General features: G+C 45.2%; 1 protein-coding gene across 3 annotated transcripts in view; it reads right to left on the bottom strand.

Annotated features, from left to right (window-relative positions):
- AFF1 (ALF transcription elongation factor 1) overlaps positions 1-20522 on the bottom strand; it is a 67388-nt gene extending 46866 nt beyond the window's left edge. For all 3 annotated transcript variants that reach the window (XM_058803505.1, XM_058803506.1, XM_058803507.1), the window contains exon 1: positions 20288-20522. In XM_058803505.1, coding sequence (XP_058659488.1) covers positions 20288-20304 — 17 coding nt within the window. In that variant the 5' untranslated portion in view covers positions 20305-20522. The remainder of the gene's footprint in view (positions 1-20287) is intronic.
- Positions 20523-21033: the final 511 nt, after the last annotated feature.

Here is a 21033-nt window from a genome sequence, read left to right as displayed (position 1 = left end):
AAGCAGACGGATAAGGGGAAAAAACACTAAGTAGCTATTAATTTAATAATGCAGTTGAAAGCAGCAACCTGCCCCTCTTGAAGCTGCAGACAAGACCTTAAACTGCCTGAAGACAACAACTAAAACCCCTTCCAATTCTATTTTATTGTATACGTGTCACAAAAACCTTTTGAAAACCTGGGCTATGCTGTAACTCACAGGGCAGCTCCCTAAGGTCAAGAGTCAGGAAGCCAGGCAGAAAGCCTCTGAGAAGCACAGTCAGCTCAGGCCCTGCGTGGCCCCGTGCCAAGAGGAAAGGAGGGCTCCGTGTCCTGCCAGGCGCCAGCAAGGAAACCCACGCGGAGACGCCGTCTGCCAGGCTCCGGCAAGGTGTCCCTCACACACGCACTGCCCCAGCCCTGCCACTGCCAAAGCTGTGGGAGAACCCCAACTCCTGCTCCTCAGGAACCTCTTCAGAGTCACAGCTCTGACACTCAGATTTTCCCAGAATGAGAACTCAAGAAAAACCTCAAAACCACCCCCAAGCTCTTCCTTACTGGTTTGCAAATGAACCTCGAGGCATGGCACCAACACACCAAGCACATGGGAGCCTGGGAGTTAGGGGATACATGCACAGATCACCCCCACCCCCCAAAAAACCCCAAATAGTGCTGAATTCTGTAGAATTCTGTAGAATTCTGCTAGGCTCAAAGCAGCCCAAGGTGAAGGCACAGCATTGGCTCCCATAATAAGGGATTTGGTTCAGGAAGTTCAGCAGCACACGCCCTGATCCGCAACATCACCCAGACTTGGGTCTGTAACAGAAGCCATACAATGCCGACATGCTCTGAAGCTGCTCTCAGCGACATGCCAGCCCTTACTACATAGGTTCAAATGCTGATATGTGACAATCCAGGCCATGACAACATTTTCAAAAAATAGACTAGTGCAGGAAGAAATTGTGCCCCTTATGTCCCCTGTGTTCTCCAAGTGAAAATGAAATGAAAATAAAAATTTGCTTTAATTGTAATAAGATATAGTACTGGCTCCCAAATGGACTTATCCAGGAGCAAGGAAGGAACGTGGAAAAAGGCTAAAAAGCAAACACACAGAGAACACTTCCCTCTCAACATGCAGAACCTCTTCCTCTGAAACACTGAGACACAACATTTCATTTTAGTACAATTGCAGGAAAATATAAATTTATTTAAACTGTTTTGTTATTAACATTGACTCTTTTTTAATGTGAGAAAATGCTAATCATGATTGAGAGACATATTTTTGCTTAAGGTAAGACATATCATCCCTGAAAACAATTAAACAGATCACAAGGATGCATCACAGCAGCCTTCCTGCAGCACCCCAGCTCAGTTCCTATTAAAATCTCCACAGAAAAATTACTACAATTCATAGAGCCAAGATACATCTGCAAAGATTAAATATGCAGTTTCTTTTATCAGCCCATCAGCCTGAAAAGAAGCATGGATAAAGTCATGGCACAGAAAGCTCCTGAGCATCACAGCTGTGCTCAGCTCTCATGCTGGTATCACCTACACAGCCTGACAGTGAGTGCAACACAAGCAGATGGAAGGACAACACTACAGCTAATACCAAACAGCATCCAAAACTCCCTGTCCTAACCTTTGCCTCCTTTTCCTTTATGGAGACATCGACAAGTTGTGACTTGCCAAATCTTTTAAGTTCTCTTTCACATCAAACACTATTTCTCATAAAATATACAGTTTGAACACACACAAGTGGTAAGAGAAAAACATAGGGTAGAAGTACAACAGATGGTACAGTTAGTCAATCATTTTCTGCATCATCATCATCATCAATCAGCTTTGGTACATGCTTCCCAAAAACACATATCTTCACACTGAAGTGATATGAATTGGAATTAGCTTTTCAAGATTTTTCTTCCTCTAGCTCCTTCAACTCATCACATCTATCCAGCCCTGTTTACTGACTATACGACAGAGGCATCAGACCCACTGAGCAAGAGATCAAGGCCTCACAGCCCACCTGTTTATCTACAATGACTGTAAGAAACCTCCTGTCAAAAAATTTTGGACAAAAAAATGCATTCCAATAAAATGCAGCATTGCTGCAACCTTTCCTTCAAAGCGTATTTAAAAATTACCCTGAATACACCTCTTTTTATGTTTTAAACACATTGCCCCCTAGGTTACACCAAAAAAAAAAAAAAAAAAAAAATGAAGCAGAGAAGGCTGGGATGTTGTAACAGGCAGAAGGGAGCTGCCACTTTGCTTAAGTAGAAGCTAAGTTGGCCTTTGCAAGAAGAAAAAAAAAAGTTCTACTTTTGTAACATTAATCATCTTCTCACTCAGCCTCTCCTATGGTAATCTTTGGGTTCAAATTCTTACTTATTTGTTTCCTCCCACTGTTGCCAAGTTTAAAATTATATTCATTACTCAGCCATTAAAAGACTTTTGCTTCCTTTCAGCATCAATAGGCCTTTGATCATCAAGCAGTTCCCAGGAGTAAGCCTGATCTTTTCCTAAGAACTGAGCCCCTGCAGCGCCCAGCGACTTTTGCAGGAACTGGGAACTCTCAGATGTTCTTCAAACATGACAGATCCTTCATAGACTCAACTTAAACCCCAGCTCAAATGGCTATGCACTTAAAAACACACTCCAAGATTTCTCAGCCCGTGGTCCAGGAATCACTGAAGTCTCAAAAGAGGAAAAAACAGATTTGTCAAAAGATGCAAATATCTGGCAGTAACAACCTTTTTTGTGCCTACCCAAGAAAGGCAAACAAGTGAAAAGTTTATGAGTTGGACTTTCCCTCACAGCCTGAAATGTTTAAAATCTATTATTTGGTCATAAACTGCCACGTACAACAGCAACTTAGGAAATCTGAAAAAATGTGACAATTATAGAGCACATAACTATGGTGCCACAGCCGAAGACCTACACAAACCAAGAGGCAGCATCTGCACTTGTTTTGCTGCAGAAATGAAGTCTCCCAAGTAACCCAGGCTTTCAGCCTCTCCCCATGCAGATGACGTTAACAGAACAGTCAGAAAAGGTGTTAATTATAAGTTAGACGGGGAACACGAAAGCTGTCATTCTCCATTTAAATGCAAATATATTAGAAGGACTTTTAAGAAGGTGTGATTGTGTGAAGTGTAATTACAAGGAAAGCAGACAAGGAGTTGATGAATTTAAGGCTTTGTTTGTTCTGGATGTGGCAGGCAAAGCAGGAAATGTGAAAAATTTAAATCGCCGGGTATGTGCAATGAAAAATCCTGACCACTTGGCCTGTGCAAGGCGTTCTGTACGCGGCAGGCTCCGGCACACATCCCAGGATTTCCTGCAGCCACGTGAGTGCTCTGACTGCCATTCAGCCCCGAAGGCATGCGTGTCTTTGTGGGGAGGTGAGTAAATATCCGCAACTCCGGCGCTATTTCAGGGATCGGGCATGCAAGAAAGAATCCAAGCTGCTGGCGCCTTGGCTGCGGCTGGTGGAGCAGCTCTAGAAGCGCAGTCTCGGACGGGACCCGAGTCCAGGACGAGTTCCCCAGATTTTAAGAGCCCTCTCATGGCTGCACACCAGGCAGCCTTGATTGCGGTGACCCGACCGTGACAAGACTGAACTTCCCTGTGAGCAGCATTTGCAAGCAAGAGGAGCCTTCTCACCTCATCAGCAAGGATCAGAAAGTTACCTTTGTCAGGATACAGATAAAACAGCTGCCCCGATGGGTTTATTTTGCAGAGGTGACAGCGAAAAATAAGTTATTCTAAACTTCACTCTCTGTATCAAAATGGTAAGCATCAGTTTGCCTCTAAATCATTTACAGTGCTCTGTTGCACAGCTGAGCAAACGTTTTCACACAGCCCCAAGTGCCTCCTCGCACAGAGGAGCCAGGGCCAATCTGGCCAGGCTCAGCTGGTACACCCAGATCCCTCTGACAGCCTGCTACATCCTGCCTTTGTCTGAGAATCCGCTTCCACGGAGAATCGGCATTCCCTGCTGAGCAGATCCTGCTCCAACCGAGCGAGGACTTTGACTCACCCACTTTGACTCTGATTTTCTCAGAAGTGACCTTTTCCCATTTTTATGGATTTAAAAGCCAGCTGCAGTCACGGAGTCTCTCATCCACAAAATGCAACCTGGCATTATTCCCGACTTGCCAGAGGGCGAGCGCAGGGCTGCTGGCACAGCAGAGTCACCAGCCCTGTGCCCCAGCCGCTGTTGCACAACTGTTCCAGGCACCTTCCCTGCCTCTGCAGCACCTGCAGCTTGCTGCGAGCTGCACTTCTCCCTTCATGAAAACGGAGGGAAAGCACTTGGCAACCGCCGGGAACGGAGCATGAAGACGTGAACTCAAACGTGGCCGTGTCAGAGCAGCACGGGGGCGATTTGGGTTAAGTCAGTGTTCAGGTAGTAGGCAGGCAGCAAGAAAAATTAAGGTGAGTAGACCCGTCAGAGACTCAGCTTGACACATTCTGCTCTCCACCAGGATCAACAGCACCTGGAACACCTCTCACTACTTGGGAACGGGCTGCCCTGCAGCATTAATCCCTCCCACAGTGCTTCTTCCTCTTGATTATCTGCATCTCACTTACAATAAAAAACATCATGCATTTCTCCTGATTGTTTAAGTCAGCCTGAGACATGTAAACAAATTTAACTCATTGTCTTACAAACCCCAGCTCAGGAAAATTATGTGATTGAAGTAAAATCGGTGGAAGAATGCCAAATTTCAAGTTTTGTTAAGCTTGGCCAGATCCTCCAGCACTCTGCACTTCAGTGCCCGGCTTCAGCTGTTATCTCTAAGCCAAATCTTTCTGGCAGGGCTCTTTAAATCAGCAGCATGAGCACAGGAGCAGGGTAACCAGCACATGGTGAGCAGCAATCCTTTCAGAGCATGTACACGTGTGCACAACTGCCCAGCACGGGGAGAAGGTGTTCCCCAGTGGAGACAGAGGCAGGATGGTGATATTTTATTAACTCACCCACCAGCAGCAAAATATCAGTGTCTCTAACGCTGACAAGGCACACTTGAATAGTCAGAAGTGGTTATCAGCTGCTGCCCGAGCAGTCTGAAGGCTTTCTTCAGTGAAGTGGTGCATGAAATCTCCCAGTGTACCCATCTGCCTCTGAATTCCTCATCTCAATGGCAGGAATCCAGCACCTGGGATGAACTGCTGGAGGCTTGCCAGGGAAAATGCATAGGGTACAACCTACATTCTACCTTATATAAAACCTATCCTACCTGTTAATTTGGTTTTGCCTTGAAATTCCTTTTTTGCTTTTCTTGTTGTTCAATAAAATCAATAGATTTAAAGGCAGCAAGAGAACTGTGTGTTTGCAGTAGTAATGCACAAAAAGCAGAATGCAAAAATGAAATCAGGTTTCTATTTCTTTAAAATATGCTCTAAAACAATGTTCTTTACTGGCAAATCATGAGAGATTAGGTAAAAAGGCTGTTGCAAACTAGTACTATCTGAAAAGGAACCAAATAATTAAGGGATCATCAAAAAGCATTTTTACCTTTCATATTAATTTCCCAGACCTATTTTAATTCATTTTTTCACACAATCGCAACATTTTGGTTCACACATATTTCCACCTTAGTGGTTATAGGAAATTAAGCCATGCTCGCTGAGACCTACTGTTTCTTCCCACCTGATATTCAAATATTTTATTCCTCATGTAGCACAGAAATACTCAAGTCAAGCAAAGCCCAATGGTCCCCTCCAACCCAGTTACAGTTTCTCCAGTATCCTCATAAAAATGATAAAGCTTTGAAAGAACTCTCAGCTAAAAGGCCTTAAGATAAAAAGCAAGTTACAGCAATGTAAAAAAAAGAAAAATAACAATCCAGGTGATAGCAGCTGTTAAATTTCAGAAAACGAATGGTTAATTTTCTATGTTAAATAATTTTTCAAGTTAAATCAAAGATTGAAATCTTACCATCTATTTTACTGCCTTAGTTCTTTGAGACGATACTGAAATGCTTACTGCATGTGCAGGAAGTCAAAAGCAGTAAATTTTCTATTTTAGGACTACATTAAAATTATTCAAGTGGACATGCCTTTTGTTCATTGATTTTATGGAATTTCCTAAATGCCGCTAAAAAACCCCCAACATTACTGTTCTCCACCACAGTAAAAAAAGAATTTCAACAAGATAGACAGTTTGTAGAAGAAAACCCGAAATGTTTAGTGAGCAGCTGCTTAATGTGTGTGCATTTTAAATCCCTTCTCACACAACACTTCTCCCCACACAGCTACCATCCCTGCACATCTGGCCAAGTGAATATATCACTGGTTTTTCCCCAGGAGCCTGCTATCAGCTGACCTTGTCCCTGCTCTGACAAGCAGCTCCTATTCCATCAGTCACTCTGCCATGTGGCCCACAGGTGCCACAGCCTACACGTACTGCCACATTCTCGCTTCACACACAGCTCAGCTGAGCTTGGCTCCCTTCAGCCATCCCCAAACCCCCGTTTCTTAAAGAGCTGACTCCATCCAGCTTGTTGTAAATGCTGTCAGACAGCTTGAAAGGGCTGGCAGTGAGAGCTCTGCAGAGCCCAAAAGCCTTTCACCTCAGATTTCCTGCACAGTCCAAAGGGTCCTCCTTTCTTCCCTCTGTGGCCATCCCAGCTGAGGGCCAGCACAGGCTCCTGGAGCTGACAGCTCAAAGCCCGGCGTGTAAAATGTAACATCAGCCTGAGAACTTGCTCCTTTCCCGACTGCAAACCTGAAGCTGTTTAAAGAATAAACTCCACATCAAATGCTATCAGTGGTTTAATTTGCTGTGAGGCATATCAAAAGCAAAATCTGCAAATATGAGCATTTGAAACTGTCTCAGAAATATGGATATGTGCAACTCTGCCTCCTGAATCTTTAATCCCCTGCAACCTATTTAACACAAGAACAACTTCTTGTGAAACATTCTTACTGTAAATCCTTCCCAAATAAGTGAGTAAATAAAATCTAACATGCTAAGAATGCGATAGTACTGTAGCTAAATTGAGATTAAGAAAAGTTTAAAAATATGAAAGAGATAAATTCTTTCATACTTTCATAGAAATTAGCAGCAAACGCATCATACATGAAAGAAAGGTTTCCTATCCTTTTGAGTTTTTCACTTACATAACAGCATGTACCAAGTAACAGGTTGGACAAGTCTTATCTGCATAGCAAGGACTACGTAGAAGCATAACGAGATTAGAAATATTTGTTGAAAAGATCTGTTTATATGCTGAAAAACCTATTTAAAAACTTTTCCTGCATTCTCTGCCAGATTCTAATTATTCCAAAAGTATTTTCTAATTTTTTTCATCTATACACAGAAGGGCCTGCTAACTTTCCTATGGTTTGTATCTGTTTTTCCATTTTATTAAGAGGTGCACATGCTCTGTAGCTGACTACCTCTCTGTGCTGGAGTTTCAAACTGCAATCGAATCATCAGCCTGAACAAAGCAGCTCATTGTCATTCTGAAAGAACTTGGCAAGTGTTCAATCTAAGCAAGAGCAATAATCCATGACAGGGTGCATTAGGCAGGTACTGATGCATGCCTAATGCACACTGCAAAGCATATATCCCTCCAAAATACACTCTGAAGTATCTTATCTCTCCTTTTTCCTGCTTTTTAAGAACGTTTACATAAGCTGTTACTTTTAGCAACTACAAAAAGCTATCCCTTTAAAGAATAATAATAAACTGGATACAAATACTCTCCCACTGCAATTCTGTACTCAATTACTCAACATATTTCTGTTTTTTCCAATGAAAAAACAAAAAACAAACCAAAACAACTAATAAAAAAAACAAACCAAAACAAACACAAGCCACATTTTCACCACGGGCACCTCTGTTTAAAAAGCACCTGTTTTCCCTTGGTGCTGGAAGCAGGCAAGTGCTCAGCTCCAGCACCATTAGCCACACTTGCATGCAGGCAGTGGGAACATCACCCTCTGGCTCGTACCAAACCAACAGCCAGCTCCCGTTCCCACGGGACAGCAGCACGGCTCTGGCACTGCCGAGGCCACTGCAAACACCGCAAATCCCTGAGCTGCCTGCTGCAAGCCCGGTGCTGGGTCTGCCTCTGTGTGCACCTGACAGAGCCCAGCGGGCACCGGGCAGGTCCCAGGCGTGCTAGGAAAGGCCAGAGCAGCACAGGGGCTTCTGCAGGCAGGTGAGCTCGGGCATCCTTGCCTAAGGCAGCACCGGGAATCCAGGAACTGCATGTACAAGGAACTACACCTTGGGAAAGAGGAGTGCTGCTGAGAACCAGCAAGGCCAATTCCAAAGCACTTACCTCGCCTCCCTGAGCAGCACCTGAGTGCTCCTGGAGAACGTGCTCCCTGCTAACCATGCCCTACTCTGGAAAGCACACAGCTGTACACCACATCCACAGCCAGCTCAATACCCAGCTAACAGCTGTTTCACCTGCTGCTCCTAACCTAGGTGAGACATCTGAAGGATGGACAGAGTTTCTCCAAGGACTACTGTATCTTGAAAGGCATTATCATTGACATGATCATGGTCAATGTACCACATCTCCTTGGCTGCCTAAAAACATGAGGTATTTTTTGGCAACCACGTAACACAGCAACCCCATGATTTTTACAGGGAGGCAGAGGGACAATGGATTTTCTAGCTGAAATAGCAAACTACTACAGACCAGGAGTTATCTGCCAATAATTGGGCAATGTGCTGATTAATACTTTTTCTGGGTTGCCTAAGGACACTGCATGCATGAGTATCTCGCCACTATTAATTAATCACTCTTTGTGCTTTTATCCTGGTAGAATTTACATGTTGCACACAGTGAATACCCTGAATGAGGCAATTCCTACCTCCAAAAGCACTTACTGTTGTCAGTTTATTTGCCATGCTTAGCCCAATGCTCAGACTGGCAATAAATCATCATTCTTAGCAGCTGAAGTGTTTAGTGTCTTTCATTCAATATTCAATTTCTTTCCTCCTTGCTGTTTCCCCTAGAAGTACAGTAATCATGTGCTGAAAAGTCATTTACAGCACTGCAATTAAGAGATTATTCCATTAGGCTTTGTATTTCTATCCGGTTTTATGTTTCCATTAAAAGCACTTTGTTAAACAATTGAGAAAACAACTTCATGCAACAGCAGGAGCCTCATGAGCTGATGCCTGCCAGGAAGAACCCAGTGAAGCAGCCCAGGATGGGCAGGAGGGGCTCATGGATCTACAGAGACCCTCCTCTTAGGCAGGATCCCCAAACCAGGGACAGGACAGGCAGCATGACTGCAGATGGGCGGCATCACCGGGTGGCATGAGGAGTTGGGGGAGTGACTGCTGCCAAGAGATTGGGTGGAACTGGGGAAGAGTCCCTGGCCAGACACCTGGCCAGGAGTAGGTGCATTCCTCTGTAGACACAGCATCATTTCTTGTACCTCTAGGAGCAGAGCAAAAAATGTCAAGGAAGTTCTACTTCCATAAAAACTGACCACCTCTTCAAGGAGCAAAACCTGAGAGCCAAAGGAAGTCACATGTGCCCAGGCAATGACTGTGGTGATTTCACACCAAGCTTGTGATCAATGCTGGAAAATCCCACCAAAATGCCTCAGAAATACACGCGAGGAGTTCCACCAGGCACATCCAGCATTCTGTTCACTCAGTGGTGACTCAGGGCACTTCCAGGGAATAAACCACCTTCTCTGATAACACCCTTCCAAGCCCTTACCAGTATTTTCATGGCAGCAGCCAATGAGTTCCTGCCCTCAACACCATGGTGGCAACAGACTTGAAAGGAGAATGAATCAGCACTGCCTCTCCCCGGGGTTCCTCATTCCTGCCCTCCCACACTTGACCCCAACAACAGCCACTCCCTGCCCTCAGGAAGAAGCAGGAGGTCTGTGCTCTGCTCACCGAGGGACAGAGCAGATGCTCTACAGGAACCACTGCACCGAGCTCCTGCAGAAGGTTTTCCATTCTAACATGCAGGCTGCTGGACTTTTCCTCACCCCGAGTGTCTGCCGAGAGCTACACTCAGTGCCAAGCACAGAAAGCCCCTCCATAACCCGTGTGCCAGCAGCTTCCCGCAGCGTCACAGGGATGTGCTGACTCAGGACTGCTTCATCTCTCTGTACTCTCTCGCTGGCCCCGAAATTCATTCATGAAACATCCACAAACAGAATGAGCAACACCCCCAACAGCAGCTGACACCTCGCATAACCCAGGTAACATCCAGCCAAGCCAGCTGTAGAAAGCTAGGTATTTTCAAGAAAATTCAAGTTGATCATAGTAATTTGGAACCACGGGATAACATTCTCCACACACACTTTTAAACACATTCAGTAACTTTTCCATCTTGCCCAATTTCTTGGTTAAACAGTGACTAAAAAATACGGGCTGAAAAAGAGTAAAATTCTGCAAAGCAAAACTTGCCATAAGTATTTCTGGAAGCCACTTGAAAAAAGGGAGTAAGGAAAGAGTCTCACTATTTACGCATTTTTCTATTCTTCTTGAAACTTCCATTAATCCTCAGAACAGCTCTTAGAATCCTTCCCAACTAGCAAATGGTGCCTTAACTCCCCATTTTTTCACTTAACAGCCCTGCTTAGAAATGTGGAGCTTGTAGTAATGCATACAACAGGGAAAGAACACAGGAAATTGTAAGGTTAATATCCCTCCCTTTTCTACATCTCTTTTTCTGTCACTTCTCAGTTTCAAGCTGTGAATCAGGAATCCATTTTGAGCACTTGCTTTTACACATGCAAAACCCATTCTCAGTGAAAAAGCTCCAGGTCAAGAATTCTTTTTGAGCACAAGCTCAAGCAGAGCTCTTTACCAGGAACACCCTTTTGAAGTGGACTTGAAAACTTAAAAGCCAAAGGAAACTAGAAAATTAGATACTAGCATAAATTCCTCTTTTCACTAAAGTACAACATTGCCTTATAATACACAGTTTAAGTCTCTAAAGATATGGAAGGGGTAGACCAGCTGGAACCCAGTGCACAAGCTGAAGGCTACAATTTGGCCCCAGATGAGAACAGCATAGAGAAACCCAGAGGAACCAATAAAATTTGGAGCAGCAGCTGTAACAACACCTTGTGTGTTCACCCTGCTGAGCCCTGGCACATCAATTCTCACCACTGCCTCAGCTTTCAGCACACCCTTGGCCAGCTGAACTCACACAAACCATTTCAATCCTCCTCTGGTTTCTACTTTCCATTGAGACTCAGCTGTGTGTAAGCAGGATCCTAGATCTGTATCTAGGCAGTGCCTGCACCTCCCTTGCACTCCCATCTCATTTGCACTCACCCACGTGAAACAGAAGAGGAAGGGGTGAAAGAATAGTTCAAGGGCCTTCCAAGAAAACTGCATGGCTTAATTAAAGACCTTTTAAATGTATCTTATTAACCTCAGCAACTGCTACTGGTTGTTCAGACCTCCCCCTCTCTAGGGGAAAGAAAGAAATATTGAACAAGTAAAACCAAGCCATTATTCACTTGGCAGATTACTGTACACAAACAGCCTTTCAAGTTGTTACATTAAAGTAAACACAGCTTATATCAATATCATCTGTACTTTTCCGTCATTAGGCTGCCAGGGAGGAGATGGCCCACTTTCAAGGAAGCCATTTTTACAAAAGGAAACCATTAACTTGATATTTAATCAATGAACAAAGGAACAGGGAAGTGAAGAAGAAATAGCCCAGAAGATGGGGATGGGACACAGAAGAGAGTTTTCTTCACAACACCTTCTTTTATATGGCATTTCTATCAGACTTTTCCATGGGGACAGGGGGGATATTTTCAAACAGGAGTTTTCTCCTGCTATAGTTGAAAATAGGACCTTTTCTCCTATTTCTACTGTTTTGACTGGCACAAATGATAGCCAAATCAGAAAGTTACAGGAATAAGCACTGTTAAGGGAGCTGAGTGGAAACAGTACTGAACACAGGACCCCTGGCTAAGACACTGTGAGCTCCATACGTGTCTCTTTATAACCAAGTACAGCACAGACACCAAAGTCAGTTCCAGGTAAGAAGTGAAACCACTGTATGTGGCCAATGTTCAGCCTAAAGGACAGAATGTCAACTAAATGTTCATTAGATTTAAAAATTAACCCAGACTGCATCTGAGTTTATAAGCATTACAGGATGAAGGGTTGTGTGTGTGTGTGTGTGTGTGTGGTCAATATCTTCTTTGATTTGGGGTGTTTTGGTAGGGTTTGTTTAATACGTTCAGCTCCTCAGTTTTCACAATTCTCTCACAAGTTGTTCAAATAGTAAAACAACATCAACACACACCAATACAGTTGCCAAACCAGATCCCAAGAAGGTTTTGGTTGCAATTACCAGATTGTGCAATAATTACAAACTGCTTTCATTTATTCCAGAAGTACAGAAGGAGGTTCTGGCTGTGAAACACAGTGCCACACTACATCAGCTGTCTATATTGCAAGAGGAAGAAACAGCAATAGGTTCCCTGCACATAAATTCTGTCTGTCCCTCCAAACATGCAGGAAAAAGGGATGTGTAATGAAAGAAACCTATTTACTGTCAGTCAGTTCATCCAGTTTACTTAACTGACTTGAAAAGAAAACACCCTTTCCAAATCATTAAGAACCAGACCGATTCACATGTTTAAGTAATGGAAGAACCAGCTTGGGAGCCAAGTTTTAATGTTATCAATTTCTGCAGACTGACAATTTCATCCATCTGTTTTACTCCACTGTGGTCCCACTTGTGCAGAGCTGCACTGTCAGTGCACCATGGCACCAAACAACAGCAATACTCATCAGTGGCATGCTCAGGTAGGTACAGAAACTCCACTTTGGGACTGGCTCACTTGGAACCAAAATCAACGCTGAAGTCATCCCATCTACCCACTAAGAGCTTGGAACTGGTTTGGAAGGAATAGGGAACAACAGCAAATAGTTAAAGGCATCTTCACAGGGAAATTCTAGACTGAAGCTGCTAATGTTTTTTCTTCTCCCATCCTTGGCTTTCTTCTCCCATCTTCATTTTGATTACAAATAAATAGAGAGCTGCAAGGGAAAGCTTTGTGCCACTTAATTCACTAAATGACCAAGCCTTTTTTCATATGTAAAACACTGAGTTACTGAATTTTCCCAGTCAATTTAGGTCTATTGTTCTCAATTCCTCATTGTACAAGTCAACTTCTGCAATGGCAGAAGTATCCCAGGTCCCTGAATAATAGATCTCATTATTACAGTGTTTCTAAAAGCAGATTAGACCTTCTCAAAGAACAGCACATGATTTTACCTATTTTTCTCTCTCCCCAGTATGGGTGATTGCAGAGAATGTTCTTATGCTCTAGGACTAGTTTTTTTACCCCTGTAGTGCATTACACAGAACTAGGCATTTCCTCTACAGAGGGCCACAAACCCAGCTAAGCAAAGAGAGCCTGTTAATAGTTTGCTGAAGCCAGTCCATGTAAAATGGATAGGGGTTTGCAAACAGATAAAGATCACCTACAGTGTTCCAAAACCTCAGCAAAGTGATCACATTCCCTTTAAATATTAAGGCACTTGTTCATCTTGCTTCCAGAATGAAAGCTACAGAATGTCATGCATTAAATCAGAAACCCAAAAATCAAACCAATGACCAATTAAAAGTTAACTGCTGGATAAAGCTGAGCACTCTGCTGCAAGGGAGCTGCAGGGTCTCAGCAAAGAAGGGAGACACAGTGGTCCAGAAGAGCTCTTTGGCCAGCACAGCTTGCACCCACCATGCCACAGCCATAAGCCAGAAAAAGCAGCCTCCTTCACCAGTATCATGGAGCTCACACTTGGGCCAGCACAGTTATCTCACCTCTGCAGTGCACTTGCTGCCTTTCAGCTGTGCCAGCACTTTTCACAGTAAAGGTCTGCAGTGACAGACAGACAGACACACATGGCAGCTTCCAGGTAGTGGCAATTCTAAGGGAGTCTTCTAAAAATCCGAGCAAAGCTCCCTGCTCTGCAGCACAGAGGGACAGACCAGGCTCTCTTTCTGTTAGCACATGTTATTTTAGTAAAGCTAAGAAGAAAAAGATCTCTAGACTGACAGCCTGTTCTCAGCAGTGCCACAGGTTTACTGACATCAGGAAAACAACTTTTCCTAGAACAGCTTGTTCTGCCGAGGGCTTTGGGGACAGGAAAAAGAGAAGAATGTCACCAAAGCACTTCTAAACTGCCAGAATATTCCCTGCCTTCAGATTAGGATGATTTTTCCAAAATAGCCTACGGGGGGAGAGGAGTATTGAGAAATAGCTGCATACCAGTTACAAGGGAGAGTTTCTGAGCTCTGCTTGAAAAGATTAATTATGCCAGTAATATCTTTTTAAGCAAAACCTTACAAACTGCAGAAGAACAAAAAACCCAAAAGCAATTTCTTATCACGTCTCCAATTCTCCAGAGATGTAAATATCCCTTTACTGCTCCACATTTTAATAATTCCTTTCCATTTCAGATGCAAGCAGACAGCTGTATTTCAAAATGCAGTGCCCACAGCTCAGCTCAGGGAGGAGGCACGTGCACTGGAGCTTCTCACACACCTCACATGCACACACCACCTGCTAAACACCCTACCATGAAGGAGCTGATCATCACTGCTGAATACATCCCTTTACAGCTTATACACTATTCTAAGAAGCAAAGATATACAGAATAAAAATACTACCATATGCTCAAGAGTTTCCTCTTTTGTTTCTTTTTAAAATACTTCTTACTCAGGTTTTGGTTGAACTGGTGATATAGGTTTTTGTGGTTTGTTTTTGTGGTTTGTTATTTTTTGATGAGTTTTTGGGGTTGGTTTTTGTTGCTTTTTTTTTTTTTTTGCAAGTACAGAAATGAAACCCACAGTTCTTGCAGTTCTGAAAATGAGTTTTGCTGTTGTCTCTGAGGTTAACCATTAACAATTTGCTTGTTGAACTTTCTCTAAAAATTACAGCAGGGACATTATTTTCTCTTAACCTGATGGTAACATTGCAAGAACAACAGTAAAGGAAAACTTTAGGTTGCTAGTACAATAAACACTCAGAACAACTGAAGAAAATGACAATTCTACAAACAACATCTAAGCCCAAACTAATCCAGAAGTCAAACATCTTCCTGAAGCATTTGTGACGAAGGTTGCCTAATCAAGTGTGCCTAGATACCTCAGCTTGACAATTCTGAAGCATTAACAGGAGCAGAGCAACTTCTCAAATGCAGTTTTGTGCCCACACACCTGCTCTTTCTCCCCGTTTGCCACCTCCTCCTTCCAATACAAGAAAAAGGCAGCAAAAGAAATGCACTCTTTAAAAAGCCATGCAGTTCAATAGGGTGATAAACAACTTCTGCACCTCAGCAGCAAAAGAGCTGAGCTGGGGGCTGGCTCTGCACACAGCAGCCACCACAGCTGAGAGGGAAGATGGGCTACAAGAGTTCTACCTCTCACCACTTTCCACAGCTGCTTGATTCTGTACTGATAGAGAATTCAACTTCACTTCCCTGAATTGCCTATGAATAGGCCACTGTGGAAAATCTCCTAGCACAGCAGCACCTCTTGTCTATTCCCCACAAAAGCATTCTGCTGGAGAGGCAGCTCTATCTTAATCTACTATGGTAACACCTCATTTGGGAGTGATAATTGCCCCAGCCAGTCCCACACTCTTCTCTTTTTTATCATGGACACAGATGAACTGCAGCAGCCAAAACTGCGAAACATAAAATAGCCAGTACATTTTCCACTATAACATACCACAGGGGGGAAAAAGCTCCAGGCTGTGTTCAAGACTGAACAGAAAAATACTTTCTCTATTTTTTCGAGGCTCGTGCATCTCTACAGTAACTCTTTTGTCATGCCAGGTAAGCAAACGCTGCACCCCCAACCACCCAGCACCAAAGCCAGGCCCTAGGATGACACCTTGCACTCTTCCTCACTTCACTGCCCTCCACCTCACGGAAAACAATGCCATTGTAGCATTCCCACATAACTTCGAGGGGACACCTTTTCTATTCTATTTTAAAGGCATTTAAAAGCTTCATGTATCATTCACTATGGCTCCTCTCAGAAGAAAAGTGCTGAGGAGAATTTATGCACCTCATTAAAAGCTTGTTTCCTGCTCTTCATGCTGCATCTTGCAGTTGTACTAGCAAATGATTTTCTCATAAAAAGCTGTGAGAAGAGGCCTCTCTTTGTAACACAGATTCAGACACAGGAAAATTACATGACCTAAGGAAACATTCCCTTGTATACCAGCTCAAGTATGCCATGACAAATGTACTTCAAAATTTTCAATGGCCTATTGCAAATTGGAATATCCACTGCCAATAAAACCAAACCAACCTGAAAAATTCACTTCCCTGTGAGCATCTCTGTCTTTTGTGTGGGAGTGTTTCAGCTGCAGGTCTGCCTCAGAGCAACTCCACGCTCAGAAAGTCCAGGCAATAAGGAACTGCAAACTGCAAATCCCCAGCAGCCCACAAAACATGCCATAGACCATCCAGACATCTGGTTCTGGAGAAAACAGGTCTGTATTTCTAGGCAGGGGTGGTAGCAAGCAAAACCAACAAGGTTTCATGGGATGTTTTAGCTTTCAATAGACAAGTAAACTCCAACAAGATATTGTTTCAGCCCTTCTTGACCTTCATCAGCTGACTGGAACCCAGCATCGCCAGGCAATACTGGCATTTGCTTGTATCAACAGGACCCATGAAACAAACAAGTTATGAAAGTGTCCTTACATCTGGCCTGAAAAGCTGTGAAATGACACGGAATGAACTAAAGCTGCATCATTCAAAGTAGCTTCTCCTCAGGGAAAAGTCTCAGCTTTACTCTCTTCAGAATTTACTGTCTTTTAAATACAGATAAACCCACATTTTATTTCCGCAAAGCACCACCTTTTTTCTACCAGAACGGGCAGTACAGTCTCCTCTCAAGACTCTTGTGTGTTTAGCTGGTACAACTTGGCTTTAGGGGGTGGAAAGAGAGGGTTTCCCAGGTTGCTGCCCATCATTACCCTTCCCTGCAGGGCTGGCTCAGGAGAAAGAGCAATATGAGCCCAGCAGGGATGACAGCACAACACTCAGGTTTCATGTTGTTCTGACTGTGTACTGTATTCACCTATGTCCAAAGATTTGAAAATTGCATTGGTTCTGCACACCAGAAATGATGCTAACCATGACCACACTGAAAAGCAAGTTATAGATAAGACAATCCAAAATGCTTAGCATCCAAAACAACAAAGTATTTTGTTTATCCTCCTACTGTAAATAAATGTAACCGACAGCACCTACAGACAATTTTAAATGACCTCAAGCAGCCTGAGATAAGCAGCCTGCCTCTTAAAAAAAAAAGAGGCAGATATTCATCTAAAGATCCTCAGCTTGCAATTGCTGCAGCAGAGCAGGTATTTTAATGAAGAAAGAAGCAGAAATTATGGGCTCTGTCAGTCTGTCCCACACTCCTCCCAAGGGTCCTGCCATATTCCCAGAGCAGCTGAATGGCACATGATGAACATCACACCACAGTCGACAAGAAACTAAATTTGTCCTTATTCAGATCAGCTCTGCTTCTGCTCACAAGCCTCTGAATACACCACAAAAACCTGACACAAGCCCTGTTGCCTGGGGACACCACAGGCATCAGATCATCTGTGCCCTCCAGAAGGGAGCACACAGAAAGCTGCAGCTGCAAACCTACAGCTCAGCGAGCAACTTAAAAAGCCCCCACAACCCCACATTATACACAAAAAAAAGCTAAGTGGAGGATGGTTTCTCCAGCTAATAGCTCCAGATGTAAGCTTAAGTTCACGATTTTAAAGAATGTTGTGGCATCCATTAGCACATCAGTTCCTCAGTTATCACCACTACAACTTTTAAAATACTAAGGAGCAGCAACAGGTAGGTTTCATCACCTTGTTTTCCCTACCCTTCCACCCTTCAAAACTGTGAAGCCCAAATGCCAGGTGAGCTGCTGAGGATGACAGCACTGAAGCTGAGGAAAGGATGCTGGATTTTCTTGTTTCCAAACAAGCATCCTCCCCTGTGTCCCATCACTTTCGCTAGCTAAAGCAAACATCATGTGAGAAATAGAAAACGTGAGCAGATGGAGGAGAGCCTGAAGGCCTCGCACAGAGTGATACACAAACCACTACTGAGCTCAGTATCACACCACCTCATCAGTAATTTACTGAGCTTGCAAAAATTGCCTGTATTTTTTGCAAAGCACAAATAAACACAGAAAGCTCACCCATTTCTTTTGTCAGATGCCTTGCAGAGTAAACCCTATGACATGTTTTGGCAAAATGAATTCTGGAGACATGTGGCTTCTCAGTCCCATGCAGTAGAGTTCTAATTATTTATTGTGAATATTAACTCATCCTTTACTATTGAATAAAAGCTTCTACATACCCACAAAGCACTTTTTTTTTTTTTAATGGGATGGATACCCCTGCAGATCTATGCCACGGAAACAGAAACATCACAGGCCTTCTGGCAAATGCAATCTCTGTCCTACAGACTCATTTCTGCTGCTCATATGCACTCCTGCTCTCTTTAAATGCCTTAAAACAAACAATAATCAGAGATCTTAACACTGATGTTCAGGCATACAGAGTAACCTCTGTACTCACTGTGCTGAAATTCTCTGACACAGTTTTACAGCTTGAGCACCTCACAGCATTGTGACAGAAGCAAAAGCCAGCACACAGGATGGAGAAGGAAGGAGGGTACAGAATGCAGGTGCATGTCTCGTCCCCATGTCTGTCTCAAATGGCAGGTGTGGGGCACGGTCCTTCCACCTGCCCTGCAGAATCCAGCCCCACAGTCCCAGCCCTTGGACCATTTTCCTGCCTTCAGCCTGAGCCACTCAGCCTGTAGCACTTGGTTCTCTGCACCATTCACCTTAGGGGTCAGGGATGTGGCTCCCTGGCCCCAGCACCACTCTGCCCTTTCCTGGCCAGCTGGCTGAAGCTGGGGGTACTGCTGGGACCCAGCTCCCCCGTGGCCTCCTGCCACCCAGCAGAATGGCTGTGCGACCTCTGAGACATCAGGCATGTCCCTGGCCTTGGAGCCAAGCCAAGCTCCAGGGCCAGCCAGCATCCCTAGGATTTATGCTGCATCCAGCATGCGGTCCTATTACAGCAACGCTGATAATGCAGGCCAGTAAATCATGCAAAGGGATGATACAAAGGAAAAAAAAAAGACGCTAGAAACTCAATCTTTACCTTTTTGTTAAGTACTCTTTATGCAAAATAGTCCCAGTATTGGGAGAGCAGGCCATGGAAGCTGGAGAAGAGCTCAGCTGTTAACCAAGCAATCAATCTTCCCCTGCTTCTTCCCCAAACCGCAGGGTTCTGTCCTTCTCCAGTTTGTAATTTAAAGCTAGCTCTTGGCTTCAGACCTGCAGAAAGGCACCACTGTGAAAATGCACCGTGAGTGCCAAACTTATGTGTAAGATACACCACCATTTTAATTTCTTTTTTCCTGCCTGCAGGAAAGGGGAGCAGGGTGCCTGATTGGTGTGGGACTAAAGAGCAAAAATGAATTTCTCTCTTTGGCATTTCTGAAATCCCCATTAAGGCATCGTAAACGCTAAAAGGCATTTAACAGGTACCTTAAATAGCACTGCTCTATCAAGTACTACTGCTTAAGAAAAGCTGCCTCCCCCATGCTGAGTGTGAAATTAACTGCAGGCAGGACACTCCCCAACTCCCCCAAGAGCAGGCAAAATGCTGCTTCTTTAAAACTCCAGCTGAAAAGTATTTACCCAAGATCGGCGTTTTCGCTTGAATTTTGCTCCCTGACAGCAACTAAGTAACTCATTCCCGTACCCTTCTCTGTTGTAACCATACCTAGAAAATGTAACCTAGCATTTTCTACGCTCACAGCTACCCAGCAGACCTAACCCGCTTCCCCCTGCCCACTCGCCATCCCAGCAGAACCATTCCCCACCTTCTGAGCCAGTGCTGGAGGCAGTGACAGAGACCCGCTCACGCCGGGCTGGTTAGGGGCGAACAGGAACAAATACACGCGAGAAGAGAATCAATTTCAAAGAGCTTTTAAGCAGACAAATCCACCGGGGAGAAGGAAATCGGTTTCAAGGAGCTTTTAACTTGTTTTAACCGGGAGAGATTTGACGGGGAGCAATTAAGACTTTGCTTTTCCTGCTGGAAGAAAGTTTACGCCGGGAGGAGGGAGAGGGCACGGCGGTGAACAAAACGCAAGGACAAAACCCACCCGGGGCTCGGGGTAAAGCCCCACAGCCAGCTGAGCCTGGGCAGGAGCCAGGGCATCACAAACCCAGCTCCAAGCCAGATGCACAGGGCGCCACCAAAGTTATTTAGTGCCGTACCTCGACTGGGCAGCCATCGCGGGGTTATCCTGCCAAACGTCCTCTATCCATGAGCTCCGTCCGCAGCTGTCCAGGCTCTATCCCGCTGCCCAAGCCCGCCGTCCCATGTGCCGGCCGCCTCCCCGCCGGTGCCCGGTGCCGCCGCGCCGCGGCTCCCCCCGCCCGGGCGGCCGGCGCAGGGCTGAGGCTCGCTCATTTTGATCGACATCCGGGCGCCCGGCCCTCCCCCGGCCGCCACCAGGGAGGGGGGCCCGCCCGGCCCCGGGGGACGGCCCCGCTCCGGCCCGCAGCCGGCGAGACCCGGTGCCGCCGTTCGCTCGGGCCGCGGCCCCGCTCGGCGTCGCCGCGGTGCCCGGGGCGGCAGGACCGGTGGCAGTGTGAGCCCCGCGCCCGCCCCGCGCCCGCCTCCCCCTGCCCGGCTGAGCGCTCGTGGTACGGCCCGGCCTGGCCCGGCGGGCGGCGGGAGGGCCGGGCCCGGCCCGGACCCCTCCTGAGGCGAACGGGCCGAAAGGGCACGGGCCGGGCGGAACGGGCCGGGGCTGCCCCGGCAGCCGGCCCCTGCCCTCCGCCACGGCCCCGCGGCTGCTCGGGCGGCGTCTGCTTCGCTTATCTGCTGGTTTATTTGGGGTTTATTATTTTATTATCATTATCATCTTTATTATTTGTATGGGGGAGGGGAGGGGTTGGGTTTAGAAAGACAGAATAAAATGGCACGAATTTTTCAAAATTTCGGGAGTTTCCGAATC

This window comes from Ammospiza caudacuta, chromosome 4 (assembly GCF_027887145.1).
Source record: "Ammospiza caudacuta isolate bAmmCau1 chromosome 4, bAmmCau1.pri, whole genome shotgun sequence".
Lineage (NCBI taxonomy): Eukaryota > Metazoa > Chordata > Aves > Passeriformes > Passerellidae > Ammospiza > Ammospiza caudacuta.
The sequence above is the reverse complement of the archived record's forward strand: the minus strand, read 5'-3'. Positions and strand labels throughout refer to the sequence as shown.